General features: G+C 37.1%; 1 protein-coding gene across 3 annotated transcripts in view; it reads right to left on the bottom strand.

Annotated features, from left to right (window-relative positions):
- Positions 1-21,210, bottom strand: part of FOXN3 (forkhead box N3) — a 168,896-nt gene that overhangs the window by 73,608 nt on the left and 74,078 nt on the right. For all 3 annotated transcript variants that reach the window (XM_007433508.4, XM_025170047.2, XM_025170048.2), the window contains exon 3: positions 20,944-21,008. In XM_007433508.4, the coding sequence (XP_007433570.1) occupies positions 20,944-21,008 (65 nt within the window). The remainder of the gene's footprint in view (positions 1-20,943; positions 21,009-21,210) is intronic.

Below are 21,210 nucleotides of genomic sequence, written 5' to 3'. Positions count from 1 at the left end.
CATAGCAAAGCACCATCTTCCATCTCTATTTTCAAACAAGGCTCTAGGCCTCAACGGATCCTGATGCTTCTTTTGGAAGTTTGGCTACTTTATCCCACCTCCCCCCAAAAGACAAAAGCAAGCAGATGTAAAAGGGAGAATTTTGGCGGGAGGTAGAGCGGGGGGCAGGTAGCATTCTGGTATATTGGTGTTTTGTGTACCTTTAACAGCAACCATTTTGTGAGTAAATATTCCACTGGCATCCACTTTGTAAGGGTACCCACAACACTGTCTCAAAATTTCAAACATCCCTTCCAGCTCAAAAAGGCTGGAGACTTCGTTATTACCAAGTAATGTGCCGTTTGTCCTTTATTTGCAAAATTTTATTTTAAGCCACATGGAAAAGATTATCCAAACCTCTGTGATATTACTGCCCTGAATGAGGGAGTACCTATTGTAGGGAATTTTCAATGACCACAGAAGCAAATTTTTCTTAAGGAAACCATTAGCACACTAGCTGATTTACTCAAGAGAAGTTGTATAATCTTGTAGTTTCTGAATAACTAAACCAGAAGCAATTAGACAACAAATGTACCAATAGTAAATTTAATAAATTAATAATTAATTAATACATTTAAATAGTAAATATTAAAATTTAGTAAAATGTAATTAAAAAAAGGAAAATATATGTGTTGTTTTGGGTTTTACTGAGATCTTTGTCATTTTGAAACTTTGGGAAAATGAATTAAGAATAATTTCCTAGTATTTTAAAAATTACACATATACAAAATAGTTAAGGAAAGTGTTTATATTATTATCCTGCCTTCATTCCTTAAAATTATTTTTTAAAAAGTATGTAATAGGAACAGTTAAATCTACGCTTACAATTCCTGTACATAGAGGAGAAATTGTACAATATAACTCCTAAAGGCAAAGACAAGAATGCATTTCTTCTTCCAGGAAACACTGACATTTTTTAAAATAAGAAAATAATATACTTTGTTGTTCTTTCCTTGTATCTTCTTATTTCCTCTAGACTTTTGATCTAGAGGTTGGTGGGTGTATTCCTGCCTTCCATTAGACCTTAAAATGCTGGGAGTAGACATTGGCAGCAGCAGCAATTTATTTATATATATTTATGAAAGGCAGCAACAGAATATCTCATTTATCTGAAAAAAAGACATCAAATTTTAGATAATCCTCTGCAAAGGAAAATTACTCCTGCCCCCATTGCCATATTCTCAGTGAATCAAAGACACTGATGCTCAAAATATGGTTCACAAAGATCCACAAGGTGGTTCATTACAGCTTCCCTACATTCATAGATTAAAGCCTGCTTGCCACCACAGATCCAGCTTTCTTTTATGCCCTGGGACATATACACAAGCAATAAAACAAGTAGCAGAGTAATAAAATTTAGAAAACTCACAACAGCAAACAGTACCCAAGATATTTCTATTAAAGAACATTCTTGACCAGCAAGTTTGTGCTAGGTACTGATGATATAGGCATAGGGTATACCAATAATTCAAGGTGTAAATAAATACTTAATTTTGTATTCATTGGGGAGGGGTTACAAAATTTAGTTTTAAAAGGGCTTTAAGTATGAAGGGGATAAGAAGGCAAAAGAAGGCATAATCATCTTATTTGTCCAACAATGTGAATTACCATGCTCTTAAACATGACAAGGTAGGTGGGGCCATTTAGTTTAAATGGGGGAGGGGTGTCTCTGTATTTTTCAAATGCTTATTAATGGTCCACAAATGCAAGAAGATTAAGAAACACTCAACCCATCCATTTCAAAGACAAATTATTTTGAGAAAAACTGTCTTCCCCCCCCAACAAATACAGTAGGAATTTCATACATTTCAATTTCCCCCAAGTATTGGGGCTTTTTAACTGCTGAAATTACATGAAATTTTAAAGGGACCATTGGCTCAATATGACACCAAAATAGATTAGCAAAGAACATTAATACAGGTGGGAGAAACATAAACCTGTCAAATAAAAGAAACAAAAGATAACAAGAAACAAAAATAACAGAATGAGTATGGAAAGAAGCATGCATAGGAGGAACATATACATCTCTTCAATAAATAAATAATATATTCATGATCCACTTTAGTGAAAGTTATAGTAGAAATAAAAAATGCACTGAGAGTTTCTGAAATAATAGTAAAAGTCAGTAAGATCTGAACTAACCTCTACAGACTGATTTTTACCAGGAATGTGCAGGTTATACATGAAAGATAACAAACTATGAAAAAAATTAGGTACTATGTGATTTCTACAAGTACATTAGAAGAGGGATGCTTAGAGATTGTTAACAGATATATGCATGCCCATCATGCCATTCCTTTTTTTCTCCAATGACAATACTTGAAAACAGTAAAAGAAACAACACCCCCCCCCAAAAACATATCTAGGGCTTATTTTGTAGAAATATCACTGTATTTGGTACAATGAGTTTATAAAACTGCAGTACCAACTACAGCCATGTCAAAAGAGCAGAATGCTGATGACTTGTGACAGGAGACATTTCTAACTAAGATTTAAAAAAATAGTACAACATGTCTTTGTGTGAGAAGGAGGTGAGAAGTAATAAAAAAACCCCTCTCTCTTCTGAATGTGCTGCCAAGCAAAAAGATGTAAGAACATACTTTCTATTCTTTTATTGAAGGAAACTACATTAAGAAAAATCTAGCACAAAAGATGTTTGGGCACCAACTGGATCTTTTTATATTATGTTGCACAAAACACTCAGAGATACATATGGTCTACAAATTCACTTCTTAATATATTTAATTTTTATGCAATTAAAAAAAAGTACTCTGTATTGCCCGATGTGACTCTAAAAAGTTTGCCATACATACTTGCAGAGATGCACAATTTATTGCAAGAACCATCCTAAAAAATACCCAGCTTGTACCAAAGTAAATTCCTAGCTTAAAGTATTATTAGGCTGTAGGCTAGGCAACTTTTTTGTTTGCCATTTGGAAGAAAATTTGGAGTTAGATCAGGGATAAGTAACAAAAGTGAAGGGATTTGAGGGGTTGCAATCCAGGACCAACTGGAGTGTTATATTGCCCATTTTCATCACTGTCAATAACAATTAGGAAAAACCTCCATTTGTAAATAAACAATTTAACATCCTGCAATCACCAGCCCCAGAATAATGCCCTGTTAAATTGATATTTTGCTAACAAAGATGACTTTGGCTTGGGCTTTAAATTTAGTATCTAGCTATTCAATGACCTGCAATGTTAAGAAGAAATTCCTATGCAAGAAGTGAACTGCAACACCTAGAGAATTCAGTACATAGAATGTTAGCATCATTTCCCAAGACTGCCCCTAACCATAAAGAGGAAATAAACATACTCATTGGGTATGGCAGTGAACTGGGCCTATGCCCTCCACTGCTGCCTTCCTGAGATGTGTTTCATTATGCTTAAAGCATATTATTTGCCATTCCAACCCCCTCCATGTATTGTACTGCAGAGTTCCCTGGAATGACATACTGTGGGTGACTGTGGTTTTTGCCTACTACTATGACCACCTCACAATGTAGCACCCTAATAATCCATTTAAAATATTTATATGGAAAACCAGAGGTCTTCCTCCTTCTTTAACTGGCAAGTCCTCTTGTGCCATCCCTGTACCTGCCAAATGAGCACAATTAGGTAATTATGTAGTATCATTAAGTATATATTCAGTTAACTAGCAGCATATATAGGTAATGAATCTTATACTTTTCAGATAAGTGCAAGGTAAAAGCTGCACAAATAACTTTCCAAGAAATGACACAGAGCCATGAATTTAGACTTTTTCCTCAGCTAGCATTTGATCACTGTTTGCTTCTCTGGATAAGCATGGACTGGATAAAATTTATCACAGTATTTACTATCAGAGGTAGACTTTGTACCATTGTGGACAGGGTCATTACTATTCACACTGTTCTTAGCTGCATATGCTTGACAATTCTGGGAATTCTAGTTGAAACACAGCTGGAAGTCACCAATGGGGAAAGTTGGTCCACAAAGACTGGCATCAGATCACTAACCTTCCATCTTGTTAATGCAAACCCTTGGCAGTCTGGGCTGATTATTTTCCAGCAACTGGCTGGTGGTTTTAGTCTAATTAATTGTTATTTTCTCTGTTCCCCTGGTAGTTATGATGCTATGTTTGCTTTTCTATTATGCTTTATTGTTTCCACATTTAAGCTCATAGCATACACAGAAAGGCAAAAAGGGAAATTACATAAATATGTTTTATGTAGTTTTTATATCACTCATACCCTAAAAATGCTGACAATCCTTTGTAGATTTCCTTCCTACTGGCTTTTCTAAAACTTCTCCTTAGACTAAAACTACACAATTTAGAGAATATATTTTTAACCTGTATTTTGCAGCAAAGAAATATCAGGAGGTAATTCCACATGAACACCATCTCCGTTTTTAGCCTTTCAGTAACTTCTCTGCCATTCACTACAAACATATGCACAGAATCATACTATCGTATTATGGCATTGCTTTCCTTTCACCAGAGAGCAACCCAAGCCCCAAGTATCTTAGTAATGCTGGATAAACGTAATAGTCTATTTCATTTCCCACTGTTGTGCAGGTCACTTTGACATAGACAGATCAATCCTGCAGCCAAGTCACTAAAATTTAATTTGGAAAGACAGTGTAGCAGGTGGAAGGGGAAAGAGGCAAAAAGTATGGGGCAGGGGGACAAAATTCATACACTCTAATTAGTAAGTGAAGCTGAACACAGGGGTAAACACAAACAGGCAAAATCATACATTACTAGAATGGGGTTGACTTCTGCGACAGATGTTGTAATTAAATTAAAAAGGTTTCAAAGCTACTCTTCATGTCCAGCTCAAACATTAATTGTTAGGCTGTATTTAATTATCAGTTTATTAGATAAGCATCCAGCCTTTGATGCTGTAATAATCCTAATGTATTCATCATTACATAAAATGTACAGCATAATCTATCAATCTCGCTCCTAGCTGAAAGAACTCAGCAAATCCAGTAAATGCAATTCTGCTGCCTTCCTAATAAAAGGGAAACCCTTTACGGCAATATGCTGGTATGTAAAAGAAGGTTTGATATCCCAGACTTAGCCATGATCCCAGGTCTAAGTCTACTTTAAACTATCTTTATTGATTCTATTCCTATACATTTTCACTTTCTGACAAAAATATACTCCCTACAGGTATATGCAGGACGCTTATCATTCATAAATATAAATATAAAATACAGATTATAAAATACATAAATTGAAATACAGTTTACAGATTTTTATCCTGCCTTTATTATTTTTTATAAATAACTCAAGGCGGTGAACATACATAATACTCCATCCTCCTCCTTTTTACCCCACAACAACAACCCTGTGAGATGGGCTGGACTGAGAGAGAGTGACTGGCCCAGAGTCACCCAGCCGGCTTTCATGCCTAAGGGAGGCCTAGAACTCCCAGTCTCCTGGATTCTAGGCCAGCACCTTAACCATTACACCAAACTGGCTCTCTCTCAGTTCAATTTTAGAGGCCTTACAGCTGTTGGTTTTAAAGCCCAGGAACTAGAAATCCTGCAGTAATCTCTCTCTTTGAACAACTAACCCAATTTAAAAATTAAACTTACATAGATGATGCATGAATACAGTATTATTCTTTCATGTGATTATCACACATGAATTGTTTTAAAAAATCATGTAAATAATTTGAAATCAATGTTTCCAAATCAGCCAGGCTGCAAAAAATCAAAAACAAAAAAACACTTGGCTTCACTTTGATAGTTACAGCAGTAATCTGAATGACTGCAAAGGATGAGTAAGAACAATAAACTTACCATTGCATTTACAGACTTTGTAGGGTACATCTCTTAAATTGCCCCCCACTATATTACAATATACCTGACTTAAAATTTCAGAGTCCATAAGATATCTGTGTGGTATTCTTGTAAATTATTTAATTTCATTTGATTAATTTGATCTGATTATTTAATGTTGAATAAAAGTAACTAAGAAAGCATGCATAAAAACGTTTCTCTCCTACACTCCCATCTGAGAATGCACAGAATAAAATCTAAACTCCCTGGCTGAGGTTTATGGCTTCTGACTTTGAGGCCACCCTGTATATCTGGGAGATTGTCCACCTGGCTTATTTTTGCTGTGAGATGATGGGGCTTGCCTTATGGGTGAGACATGGGGCAAGAGAGGTAGACTATCCTGAAGTGAAAGTACAGGCAAAGGGATCCACCCTCATTGCCTGGAGCTCTAGTGGGAGAAAGACTTCAGGGAAGGGAGCAACTGCAGAGTGAGTTATTGGGATGGTAGATCTAGAGATGTATAGGGGGACTGTGTACAGTTGACGGGAATTGAAATAATGAAATAATGAGGTCCTTTTAGACCTCAGGCAACATTTGATACACTCAACCATAGTTTCTTCTGGGCTCCCTGCAGGAGTGTGGATTAGAGAGACTGTTCTGCAGTAGTGCTACTCCTTCCTAAATCGGCAGTTTCAGTTTCTGTACATTGGGGAGGAGTGACAACAAGCTGGTAGTTGCTCCAATAACGTCCTCAGGTCTCAGTCCTCTCTCCCATGCTATTCAGTGTGAGCATGAAACTGCTGGGAGAAGTCAGCTATCACTTTGAATGAACTATGTTGATGATACAGTTATCACTGACACCCCAATCCAAGCTGAGTATGCTGTGGAAGTTCTGACTTGGTTTCTAGAGATGTGAGGGCTTAGATGGGTAAAAAAAAAAAAAGCTCAGATTAAACCCCTGCAAGATACAGTTACTGCCTGTTGGTGATAGGTCTGACTCTATCACAGTTTTAGCTCTAGATGGAGTTCTGTTTCCCCTAAAATAGGTCTGAATTTGGGGTGGATTCAGAGCTCCTAGTAGAAACAGGTGAAAGCCATGAATGCGGGGAGGGGACTTTGCCTAATTTTGGCTAGTTTGTCAACTGCAAACCTATCTGGATGTCTTGCTAGAGTGGCATGTGCCCTCATTACCTTTTAGTTAAACAATTGCAAAATGTATTCTATATGAGGCTGCGTTTAAGACAACTTGAAAGCTTCAGGCAACCCAAAACGCAATAGCATGTTTACTAATCAGTGAAAGAAGATTCAGCCACAGAATACCAATGCTGCAGATGCTGCATTGAATATTTATTATTTATTTGAGAGGGCTCCTGGTTACTTCATTAATTGATTAGAGGTCATCTGACTTTAAATGATTGTGGGCAGCTTACACTTTAAAAGCAGGAACAATAAAAGATTAAGAAACAGATCATAGACAGAAGAATAAAACCAAACATAACAACAAAAAAACAATCTTCAGGGGCTCAGCCGCTACCTAACTCCAAGGCCTAAGAGAACTTTTGGAATATCATTAGGGTAGGAGTTTTATGGTTCTCTGGGGGGATACTATTCCAGAGGGCAGGTGCCACAACAGAGAAGGCACACTTGTCTGGAACATGTTTACTGTGCCCAATCTTACTTCCAGATCCAATTCAAAGGACATGTCATTATCTGCCTGATGGCATACCTTCTCTGTGATTGTCTCATCTTGTTCCCCAAGATATGGAATGACCTGAACCTCCCAGCATTTAGGAAGCTACTCAGGACCTGGCTGTTCTGTACTATGCCTGGGTGCCTAGTAGTTATTTAGTTAACTGTCGCTCCTTGTCTTTTTTTAAAAATTAAGTCATATTTTCTTTGTAGTCATTAAGTTGTTTGTAAACTGCCACAAGCCTACAAATTTATCTATAAAATAAATAACAAAATGTACAATCATATAAAAATTTTGGTGCTTTACCTTAACAGTATCATAGTGTACATTCCAGCATACCAATTCCTATAAGTGAAAAGACAACAGAAGAATCTTGTCTCCCCCAACAATCTCATCTGCTGATCTGTCTTTCATATTTATCCCATGCATAAACACCTTGTTACCCAACTCTATTCTGATTCCTCTATTGTATGGATTCCCCATATCATATTGGTCTCCTCTCAATCCTAAAAAAGCAACAGTCAACAACATGTGAGCTACATTTGTAGTTTTTCCTTAAATCCCTAAAGAGCTGAAAATGTATGAAAGGAGCATTCTCATAAGCAGTTTTGACTTGGAAAGTATAGGATTCACAAATAATGGTTTATTATTACAAACACAAGCCTCAGGCCCATATACTCTTCCATTCACTTTCCTTGCTCAAGGTGAATGTAGGAAAAATTGACTTCTGTTTATACAACGTTACATCCAAGCAATAAGCTTCCAATTATTAATGTTTATTGAAATAAGTCCACTTCATAAACCAAGGTGTGAAGCTGACTTCTTTCAATAAACTACAATTAAGACAAAAACTCTTTAACACAGAGAACATGGAGAAAATCTGGCCACTAAAATCAACAACTTGATAGCATGTAATCAATCAATCTTTAACATATCACCCTAAATGATAGATGGTTAAAAATGGAAATAAAAGCTTCTGATATTTCCCTAAAGATATTCATTTTTGGAGGGGAAGGTAGAAAATACAGAGAATGATTTTTTTTTTTGCACACCACCACTACTTCTCTCTTTCATCTCTCATTCTCTTGTTTTTTTCCTACTTTGTCATGGAAAGACTTCATCACAATTTTCACAGCAAAGCATAAATCATATTTCTAATGCAGAAGCAGACATATCTGGGTGCAAAATATAGCATTCCCGCAGCCCTTCCACAAGGAAAAACAATGTTGTCAAGAAGACTAGTACTTCAGGGGTGCAAAGCGATGTATTTGTTTTGCAACGTTTACAAAGATTTCTAGCTCACTATTATGTTACTATAAAAATGGCATGCTTCAACATGTTTATAGACATTGCATGACTTTTAAGTCACAGAACCTGAAAAAAACTCAGAGAAACGTAGTCAAGATTGTGGATCAGAGAAAGGGGGGGAAGGAAGGAAGGAAGGAAGGAAGGAAGGAAGGAAGGAAGGAAGGAAGGAAGGAAGGAAGGAAGGAAGGAAGGAAGGAAGGAAGGAAGGAAGGAAGGAAGGAAGGCAGGCAGGCAGGCAGGCAGGCAGGCAGGCAGGCAGGCAGGCAGGCAGGCAGGCAGGCAGGCAGGCAGGCAGAAAGACAGAGCGAGCAAGCAAGCCGGCAGAAAGACAGAGCGAGCAACCAACCCACCTCCCAAACTTAGATTAAGAATTAATGGGAATTTTATTTTATCACACTGCATCCTTTCACTTTATGGTAGCAAATTCAACATTTGGATACTGTTGATCTATAGCTTGATTCTTTCTAGGAAAATAACTACTATTCTACCCAGACTTTATCAACCTTAGCTGGTAAGAAGAAGAGCATAGGTAACAAGCTACTGAGAGGCAAAGATAGCATCTTTTCTAACAGAGCAAGTGCTAAAGCATTAGAAAGGCATCCATGAAAACTTCTCTCTGTGGGATTTTAGCCATTTCAGTTTCCAAGATGTATCACATTACCAGTGTATACCAAGCTACTTTTTCCCCTCAGGATCCCCTGGGCACTTGTAATTTTGAAAGATGGTTGTAGATCTGTAACAGAGTTCTTGGCATCCTCATTAGAACCCAATTCCAGGATTTTTGGGAAGAAGCCATAACAATTAAAACTAGTATAAAAACAAATTTAGGATTGTAATAAAGGTTATGTTTGCAAAGGGAATAATAGGGTAACTGTATTCCATTTCAAATATAAATTCCAATCATTGACTCTATTTTCATTTTGGAAATCATGTTGTACTACAAGATTTAGCTGCCTCAAAGTGCACATGATAGTGTGTAGCCATGAGATCAACTTTATAAAAGACAGTCCTCCCCCACCTTTGTAGGGCTGCCGCAGGGCAATTCTCTATTTGAAGGTGACTTCTATATGAAGGATTGTCAAACTGAAGTTAGTTTAAAGGTAAAGAACGTTAAGAAAAGAGAGCAAAAGCTAAAAGCTTTGTTAACATTTACACAGCATACTAAGGAGGCAAAGGAATACTTGGCCACAATCTTCTCCACTGTGGTGAAATGTATAGCATTTCTAATTAAATATCAGTAATTAATTCTGTATGTATATGTAAATATTATGCAAGCTTCCACCCTCTTTCTGAATGATTCCTTTCTCTGTTTGAGATGATACATAAATGTAATGGGTGAACCCAGTCAATGTTGATTAATGGAGTGTAATTTATTACTTAGTATATCTCAATTATGTATTTCCCCCATTATAGAACTCAAAGTGTTGTACATTTGTCAGGTGATCTCCCATTTAAACACTAATCAGTAGTATACCTGTTAATCTTCATCAAACCAGCTGCATTTTTGTCCCTCAAGCCATGCACAGGGGCATTTAATATCAAAATATAATAATAGCCCCCAGCTCAGAAGCCTGGATATTATCTTTCTGAGAAAAGGAAAATATTGAGATATATCCTAGGAGGAATTGAGTGTTATCACTGTAAAAGAAATCCCTTTTATCTGGTAGTCTGCTAGAATAGCAGTATTTCTCCATATAGGTAGTCCTCACTTAACAACTGCAACTGGGACCAGCAACTCTGTCGCTGAGCGATGCGGTCTCCCCCCCCTTCTTTTTCTGCCTGGAATCTTTAGTCCCCTCTAGTATCAAACCAGTGGGAGACCACTGTCCTGCGTTCTCCAGAAGAGCAGCCGTCTGGAGCACATGTGGGTAATCTCTCATCCTCTCCTTATCCAGAGAAGTTCTGTAGAACCTGTCTACTCACCAGTTCTTCAGTCTTTGCCACGGTCATCATCTTTTGGAAATGTGCCAGTTCACCATACCTCCCCCAGAAGTCTCACCAAGTGACAGAGTTAAGTGAAACATCATGTGACTGTGCCCAACTTATTGACATCAGTTCCACTGTGATCATTAAGAGAATCACCCACAATTGTTGACATCACATGACTGTGACTTGTGACTTACTGCCAGCTTCTCCATTGACTTTGCTTGTCGGAAGCTGACTGTGAAGCTTGCAAATGGTGATCATGTGACTGTGGTACACTGCGTCCATTGTAAATGCATGCTGACTGTGAAGCATACAAAATGTGATCATGTGACCATGGGGACACTGCAACTGTAAGTTCAAGGATGGTCATAAAGCTACCTTTTCAGCACCATCGTAAATTCAAACAGTCACTAAACAGGGCAGTTGTTAACTGAGGACTACCTGTACATAATTAAAGTTTTAATTATGAATTGTTACAAGTAATTGAAGTGATAATCTGAAGAGGAGGGTGGAGTGGGTTAACAAAGTGGGGAAGAAGGGCATTTCATAGAGGTTTCTGTCAGTTTTTTATGGGAGTTGGGGTGGGCCTATCTTTTTGGGTGTGGATTTCTTTAATTTCAGGTTATCTTGCTTCTAAGTAAAAACTGCAATAATAGCCAAGCCAACATTCTGAAGCTTTTTCAAAGTCAGTATTAAATGGTTGGGTTTCTGATACATGTCAGGCAATCACAAATGCCATAATATGCACACATGTAAATGCACATGCATACAATTGCTTTAGCTTGTAATTACAGCACATCTACCAAACAAGTAAGACCTTAAAATATTAGCAAGCTATTAAAATGTAGTCCTCATTTATGTTTTCTTTTCCAACAGCAGTCTTTCAATTGTCTATTATTTCTTTTCAAGTTGCATCCCTCATGCGTGGCAGAAGCTGCCTGGCTGAATTCTTAATAATCTAAAACAGTCTTTCCCAACCAAAATGAGAGGTGGGAGCACTGTGTATAGTGGTGCTTAAAGGTTTGTGAACCTGTTTGAATTTTCAATAATTCTGCATAAATATAACCTAAAATGACATCTGTTCTCCACCCAAGTCTTAAAACTAGATAAAGAAACAAATGAGTTAAAAGCACTATACTTGTTCATTTTACTTATTGAGGAAAATGATCCAAAGCTACATATTTGTGTGTAGTAAAAGTATGTGAACATTTACTTTCAGTAAGTGCTCCCTCTTGGGCAACAATAACTGCAACTGAACGTTCCCGTCACTTTTAAGTTCATATTTATGCATAAATATCGAAAATTCAAACAGGTCGCAAACTATTAAGTACCACTGTATGCCACCCTGTGTTCCTGAACAATGTAATAACTCTAATTAATGATAAACCTGGCATTCCCAATGTGTTGGACTAAAATCCCATAATCCTTAGTTGAGGATACAAGCCCAACATACTTAAAAAAAATGAGCTTGGGCAAAGATGATCTAAATATATACTGCATGCACAATTATTAGGCAAGTTGTATTTTTGAGGATGAATTTCATTATTGAACAACTACAGTGCTCTCAGTCAATCCAAAACGTTAAAACAGCTCAAACCTGAATATTTAAGAAAGTAAAAGTGAGGTTTTGGCTTTCTTAGGAGCATATCTATGTGTGCACAATTATTGGGCAACTATTAGTGTGCAGAATTATTATGCAACTAAATGAAAAACGAAAATTCCCCCATCTCACTCATTTATTTTCATCTGTTAAAGTAAGAATAATGAACAAACAACTCAAAATTTACAAATAAACATTTCTGACATTTCAAACAAAAAATCAGTGACCAATATAGCCACCCTTCTTTGCAATAACAGTCATAAGCCTTCCATTCATGGAATCTGTCAGTTTTTTGATCTGTTGACGATCAACTTTTTGTGCAGCAGCAACCACAGCCTCCCAGACACTGTTCAGAGAGGTGTACTGTTTTCCTTCACTGTAAATCTCCCGTTTGAGAAGGGCCCACAAGTTCTCAATAGGGTTTAGGTCAGGTGAGGAAGGGGGCCATGTCATTATTCTTTCATCTTTGAGGCCTTTACTGTGTGGAGTACTTCGATGCATGTGATGGAGCATTGTCCTGCATAAACATTATGGTCTTCTTGAAAGATGCAGACTTTTTCCTGTACCACTGCTTGAAAAAAGTGTCTTCTAAAAACTGGCAGTAGGATTGGGAGTTGATTTTGAGTCCATCTTCAACCTGAAAAGGTCCAACTAGCTCATCTGTAATAATACCAGCCCATACCAGTACCCCACCTCCACCTTGCTGGCGTCTGAGTCGAAGTGGAGCTCTGTGCACGTTACTGATCCAGCCAGGGGCCCATCCATCTGGTCCATCAAGAGTCACTCTCATCTGATCAGTCCATAAAACCTTTGAAAATCTGTCTTCAGATATTTCTTGGCCCAGTCTTGCCGTTTCAACTTATGTGTCTTGTTCAGTGGTAGTCGAGTTTCAGCCTTCCTTACCTTGGCCATGTCTCTGAGCACTGAACACCTTGTACTTTTCGGCACCCCAGGTAGGTTGCAGTTCTGGAATATGATAGCACTGGAGGATAATGGGTTCCTGGTAGCTTCACGTTTGATTCTTCTCAAATCTTTGGCAGTTAATTTGCGTCTTTTTTTCTCAACACATTTCTTGCGACCCTGTTGACTATTTGCAACAAAACGTTTGATGGTTCTGTGGTCACGCCCAATATCTTAGCAATTTCAAGAGTGCTGCATCCCTCTGAAAGACTTTTTACAATTTTTGACTTTTTAGAGTCAGTTAAATCTCTTTTTTGGCCCATTTTGCCTGAGGAAAAGAAGCTGCCTAATAATTATGCACACCTTGATATAGGGTGTTGATCTCCTTAGGCCACACCCTCCCTCATTACACAAATACACATCACCTGATATGCTTATATCCAATAAGCATTCAGGTTTATACAGTTTGGAGGTGGAAAATATGCACAAAAATGATGATATGGTCAAAATACATGCCTAATAATTGTGCACACGGTGTACACTCTGTTACTAAGAAATTACTATTCTAAAATATACAAATGCAAAATAATACTTCCTTTAATGAAAAATTATCACAAGTTCAGTTTATACTAATTGGTTTGATAGTTCTGGTGTGTGAACAAATGTAGATAAATGAGAAGACAGAAAAGATTGCTTACCCAGAAGGAAATGCTGCTTTTTTGGAGGGGGGGCTCCGGGCCTCACAAAAAATACTTAACAAATCTGATTTGTTATAAAGGAAATAGTGCCACTGTTAAATTTCCAACAAATTATCCATCTTGGTGAATTCATAGAGGACTTCAATATCTTATATTCTTGTCCAAGGTTTCAAATACAGGTATAACATATATGGGCTTTCATTTTTTAAAAAAATCAACAAGCATCAAATACAATACTGTATTGTTTTCTTAGATGTTTTACAAATGGAACATAGAATAGTTTGATGCAACTAAGATCAAATGTACCAAATCATAATATTATATGATATTTCAGTTACTTCTGCCAGCAAAATGTTTAGGATGAGGAATGCCAGATTTTTCAACTTGCAACTTGATGAATAAAGGGGGGCTGAGTTCCTAAATGTCCTTAGACCAGTGTTTTTATAGGTCTAATTTGTCTGGCTCTCTATATTCAATGGCAAGATTTGCAAGTAATGCTAAACCATAATTAAACATTATGAACATGAATCTTCAACTCTTGAACTTTCCTGTCTCTCCTTTTTTGGAACAGCAGCAAAGAAAAACCTATAAGTAATTTCAACTAACAGCATTTTGGCTGGTGTGGGTCTTCCGGGCTGTGTGGCCGTGTTCTGGAAGTTTTGTTTCCTAATGTTTCGCCAGCACCTGTGACCGGCATCTTCAGAGTGCAGGAGCACAGACAGGAGCAGTTCTCTCTGTGCCCAGGGTGATGTGACCCTTTTGTGGGTATTTATAGAGATCTGGGGGGGGAAGGGGGGGATTGGGGGGGTTGGGTTACTGAGTGGCTGCTTGTTTTGGTGTCAGAATACGTGTGTATCTTCCTGGGGATTAGGCAGGGTTTTTTCTTCTACTGAATTGTTAACGAGGGGCTGCTGGGGGTGATTAGCAAGTTCATTGTGTGAACTGATCACATGTCCTGGTGGTTGAGCTGAGTTCGTTGATCTTTTGCAGGCTGTATTTTTCAGGATTGGTAGCCAGGTTGATTTTTAGACTCTCCTCTTTTTTATTGAAACTGTGCTGGTGTTAGTGAATCTCAATGGCTTCCCGGTATAGCCTGGTATAGTGGCTGTTGGTGTTGTCCAGTATCTCTGTGTTTTCAAAAGGGATTTTGTGTCCAGTGTGCTTGAGAGCATGTTCAGCTACTGCAGATTTTTCTGGTTGCTGTAGTCTGCAGTGTCTTTCGTGTTCTTTTATCCTGGTATGGATGCTGCGTTTTGTGGTCCTGATGTATACTTGCCCGCAACTGCATGGTATGCGGTATACTCCTGCGGCGGTGAGGGGATCCCTTTTGTCTTTTGCTGATTTTAGCACTTCTTGTACTTTTCTGGTGGGTCTGAAGATTGGGTTAGGAAACAAAACTTCCAGAACACGGCCACACAGCCCGGAAGATCCACACCAGCCATTGTATGCCGGCCATGAAAGCCTTCGACAATACATTAACAGCATTTTGTTTTGTCAAAAGTGGAAGCTGCAGCTGGTGTTAACAATTTACCAAAACAAGACAAAGTTAACACAAAAACAGTTCAACTATAGTGAAGTTAATATCAAAATCAAATTCAATCCTAAGTGTCTGAAAAGTTGGCCCATACAAGCTCTGGAGAGTTAGAAAAAGGTGAGAGAGTAGCCCCTTTGGTTCTCAGCACCTTAATGGGTACAACTGCAAAAGAAGACAGCACAGTCAAAAACATCATGGAACCCTGTAGTCATGACTCCCCCATGGCTACAACGAGAGCACTTGGAATGACTGCTAATGAAAAATGAACCTGCTCCAAGGGAAACAGGAAGGATGAACACATGAGAAATAGGGGTGCTCCTCTGACTGGGGACTTGTGTCTTCTGGACTGCTGCTGGTGATAGGCTTCTGTGGTTTTTAATGTTCTACATTGTTAATTTTACTTGACTGAATTAGTTATATATGGTTACTAGTTTAGTAGTCAGGCCTAGTTTGTTTATTCTTTTTATGGTAAAGTGATTACTTGTTGGGCATTCCACTGTTCCCTTAAAGTTAGAGCTGACTAGGTTTTTTGCCTACTTTGTATTCTTATATATTTTAATTCAATTGCTATTCCCTTATTTCTGTTCTGCACTTAGTTTCTAAGTGTAACAACAACCCCACATTAAAGTGGAATTGTTTAGTTACAACAGTTTAACAACACATAGGCCACCGTGTGGGAGCGGAGATAGCTGGGTCAAAACACCATAGTTTCAATAGACAACACTATATCTCCACTTTTCCATGATCTAACTTTTTTTTTTTTTTAATTAGCTGTCTCATGTCCCCTTTAGATTACTACATCCTAGAAGATGGGCATGTAGAGGATGAGAGAGCACTGTCGTCAGCAAAATTTACTCTTCAAGGTACACTTCAGGAAAACAAATGTTTTTCTGCTGAACGCTTCATACAGGAACTCAGTTTACTGTAGCACAAACACACCCAGCCTAACATTCGTAGTGCACTCTGACCTACCCTGAGGTACTGTACCACTCCCATCAGTTGTCAAGGCTAAGTAAACAAATGGTAAACTTTGCCCTGAGGAATTTAGCAGTGAATATGCTATTCATCTGATACACAAACAAAACTAGCTAAATTTCTGAAACATACTAAAAATATTTTTTCCATACTCAAAGTAGCTACGCTATCAATTCAAAAAGTGGCAACTTCTGAAATGTTGCAAATTCAATACATGCCAGCATTACAGGCTGCCTTAATACACTGCATTCTTCTGGTTTTCAGCATGAAAAGAGACAATCAGAGTCCATGTTCTTATGGCAGTCCATTCTTTTGTCTCACCTTTCCAGGGAGCTGAAAATGCTGCTGCTACAAACCACCCCAGTCACCTATCACTGTTTTCACCTTTGCTTTCTAGGGTTAATATGGACTGAAAAAAGACACCTACAGCACTGCTGGAGGAAGACAAAGAGTGAAGTTGACTGAACACAGATAAGAACCTATATTAGGACTTACTTTGTGGCGATAAGGGTGGCAAAGTGTACTTATTTTTCTGCCCTTATTGCATCTGCAGACAGCTGCCCAGCAGCCTTGTTTTGGCTGATGAAGGTGCTGGCCTAGAACCCAGGAGACTATGAGTTCATGAGTTAGGCATGAAAGCTGGCTGGGTGACTTTGGGCCAGTCACTTTCTCTCAGCCCAATCCCCCTCACAGGGTGGTGGCTGTAGGAGGCAAAAGTATTTGGTATGTTCGCCACCTTGAGTTATATATGAAAAGGGGGGGATAAAAATAGAATAATCGTAATCATAATAATCTGTCAAAGTCACTTGACTTGTCTCAGAGTTGGACCCTGGCTGGGCAGACCCATTGAAAGTGACTGAGACATGTCTGAGCCCTGTTTTCTGGGAGGAGTTTGAACCAGTTGATCCTGAAGAAATGAGCTCAGCCGCTGTGTTCTAGTCCCATGCCCCTCCTGGTTGGTTAAGGCCTCCCGGGAGGTGGCATGTGATTGGGTCCAAGAGGTGCTTAATGCCTCTTTACCTTGAAGGAGGCACTGGTGTGCCCCCTTCTCAAGAGGCCACCTTTGGACCCAACCTGTTAGACAACTTTTGTATAGTCTCCAACCTCCCTTTTTTGGAGAAGGCTGTTAAGAGGGTGGTTGGTGCTCTGCTTCAGAGGACTCTGGATGTAGTGGATTATCTGGACCCTTTTCAGTCCAGATGGTATCACTGGCCTATCTGAGATTGCTGATGTCTTTCCCAGCAATTTCAATTCCATTTTCTATTTTTTATAGTTCAGCATTTCTCATGAGGTAATCTGCATGTAAGTGTGACAGTAAAGAAAACTCTATGGACTTGTTGCCAAGTGTCCAGCACCTGATTCATAGGCACACACACAATCCCTCCTAACCACCTTGGCACACCCTTTTTCCAATTTTCAACTAATTAGTTGCCCCATATTGTATTCTAACTATTGCATCCTAGACTCCATACAAATTCTTCAAAAGGCAAATGAGGTAATCCAGTATACCCATATTTTTAAGGATTATCCAGAGTTTATTGTAGTCTACACAGTTAAAAGCCTTAGTGTAAGCAAAAATAGAAATCTTTTTGGAACTCCTTGGCCTTTTCTACAAACTATCAGATCTTAGCAATTTGATCCTGACTGCCTTTTTCTCTTCTGAATCTAGCTTATATAACTGGAAGTTCTCATTCCTTGTATTGCTGAAGTCAGGATTGCAAAATCTTGAGCATTTAGTCAATGTAGTGATACTATGTTTTGATTTTAAAAATCACCTTTTGTTATATTTAGCAAATAACATCCTGACAATACTAAAATATTACATTCCAGAAATTAAAAGTTTTCAGCTACATAGAAAAATTAGCATTATTTAGGTTGTAATCATTCAAGGGATACTAGGACTGTATGTAGAGTTTCAATGATATTCCACCTTGAGCATGTTTGCACAATTAATAATTTATTATTAACAAATTAAAGCAATCTGCATCTGCTATAAAAACAGGAATGAAAGACATTTCTATGAGTTTGTTTACATAGAGTTGGATGGGAAAAAAAACTAGAAGGCAACCAGTTATGCAACCAAAGGTTTTTGTTGAAAAGTCTCAATAAAAATGAGAATTATAGGACCATAGGTTTTAAGATACACTGTATCCAAATAAACATTTATTATTACTTTCACATATAATAACAGCACAAGTCAATCATAAAAAGCTAATCGCATATACAGTAGAGTTGCTAAATCAAATTGGTGAAGCTATAGATTATTTGGAGCAGTCAAAATCAATTAAAAAAGGAACCAGTTGAATAAGCATTTTGTGATGTTATAATGAAAATGCTATGTATTATTATTATCATGTATTATTTATGCATTATAACCTGTTTTGTTCATTAAAATCCTCATATTTGATGGCAGCTATGTAATCAGCATGGAAACACCATTACATTTCTATTCTACTATCTTTATTGACAATCTGAATATTCTGTGCACATTATCCTCTTAGTTACAATCAACCTGGGTAAAGCACAATGAAATAAATACATGTAGTCAATTGAGATGGACTGATCAAGCTATGTCTACAATTTGTGAATTGTCTATGTTTTGTTCATTTTTTGCAATGACATGATTTTTTGTGCATACAAAGATATATCTTAAAATTTGCATGTGAACACATTCAGTAGCTCAAATAAAAAACAATATTAACTGTAATTTGTAAAACAGTCTGAGTTACCCCAAAACAATATTGCTATTTCTTACTTGCATAGCTGTTTAGATAAGAACTATTCATGGATTAAGCTCGCAAAGAACAGTCAGTCAACTAGCAACGCTTTACTATTCAAATATAGGTAAATAAGGAAGAAATGGATCAAAGACACTTTTATTTATGTCTAGTCATAAAAATACGAATGCCTCCATTGCTGAATTTAAAATTCTGACTTATTAAAATCCAGGTCCTAAAACGTTGTATAAAAAGTTGTATAATTAGATACTATTTTATATATTTTAGCTTTTTCTCTTGTTTTTACATACAGGCTCTTTCCACACTGTTCTACATTCACTGAAGCCTATGTCCTACAAAATTTCACAAGAAATACCTTTTATCATACATATTTTCCTAATAATCAGAAACAGGCAGCACCAACAGCACTATTTAATTCACTTTTCTATCTTGCCATGCTGTGACATCCTTTCCTCTACATAGAGCTATTTTCTACCTATTCAGATCATAACTTTATTGGATAAGAAATACATCGTTAATATTTTATAGCTCCCTTTTAAATGAAAATTCTAGATGAAAAGCATGAATGATAACGCGCAGACACATGAACAAATACACACATAAATCATAATCATATCCATACTTCCTCTGGTTTAAGTTAACATATTCCCAAATAAGCATGTAGAGGATTGCAGTCCTAGTAAACCTAAAAAGTTTCAAGTATAACATGTCCTTCTGTGCCAAGACCTGGATAGCAGAATCCTTAATATGTCTTCAAATAGTAACAGTATTTTTCAATAGATATTAACAATAATAATTACTAAAATATTTAGGGTCTCTTTTTTTTCTGTTTTGAACATTGCTTAAATAAGTGGTAGTGCCATCAATTTTTAGTTTGGTATTAGTGTGGTTCTCATGATATATTCTGTCATCTAAAGTTACAAAACTCTAAAAATGACACACAGTGACATTTTTAACCAACATGGTCAAAGCAGAAATTAAACATGTATTCAAGAATGTAGAAAATTATCCTTAATCTATGTTCTGAACTTGAATGAAGCAGTAGCAACTGGATGAGAGATTTTGGATACTCACTACCTCCCCAAGAATGATCAACAGACAGATTTCCTCTTAATTAATGCATTCAAATTATACAGAATAATATCCATTTTCATCACTGACAAATTCAAATCACATAACCCTCAAAGGTTCAAAACTGGCATGCAACAATAACAAAATTAATTCTTTCATGTTATATCATATCTAATTTCCAAGTTACAGTTCCATAATAACTAGTTAATATCATCTCAAGCAGAAAATTGAAGATTGACAAATATAAGAACTATCATCGCTAGCAAGCATTCCTTAACTATTGAACAACTTTACTCTTGTCTTCAGTACTGAACTGGAGAAAAATATTCAAAATTATAATAGAAAAAGTAATTGTGTCTTGCATATTGACCATTTTACATTGGCCTCTGAGATACAGCTGTCACACAACTACTGCAAGAAGTATTTTTCCACTAATACATGTAGAAGCAAAACTATATTATTCATCAACACAAGTTGAAAGGTACCATGCTGTGTGAGGCATGGAGGAAGAGAGCTGCATTCATAGCATATTAAATTATTTTATGATAAAGCAAGCTGAGCTCATGGGTATACTATAAATGAATTTAGATATTGGAAAACAATAACATATTTAAATAAGCACTGATTTAAACTTTTCTCCTGAGATGTGAAAATTATGACAATTATCATGACAATGAATCTATGACCTACCTTGCAGAAGAGCTCCATTTCTCTTGATAAAGGTGTTTCCTGGCCAAATGGGTGGACTCGATGTGCTAAAGTTAAAAAAAGGGTGTAAAAAACCATTATTTATATTTGGTGATTTGCAAATTGCCTAATCATATACTGTATTTTATACATTTTATAAATTGTGGCATAAATTTTGCTTAATCAAGAAAACATTTACATTTTGAACAGTGGAATTATCTCTTTATAAAAAAATCATATCATATTAATCATATTCTATTTGCAAAAGAA

This window comes from Python bivittatus, unplaced genomic scaffold (assembly GCF_059951505.1).
Source record: "Python bivittatus isolate LINGU-HERP-01145 unplaced genomic scaffold, Pbiv_v1 ctg000480_np1212, whole genome shotgun sequence".
In the NCBI taxonomy this organism is placed as follows: domain Eukaryota; kingdom Metazoa; phylum Chordata; class Lepidosauria; order Squamata; family Pythonidae; genus Python; species Python bivittatus.
The sequence above is the reverse complement of the archived record's forward strand: the minus strand, read 5'-3'. Positions and strand labels throughout refer to the sequence as shown.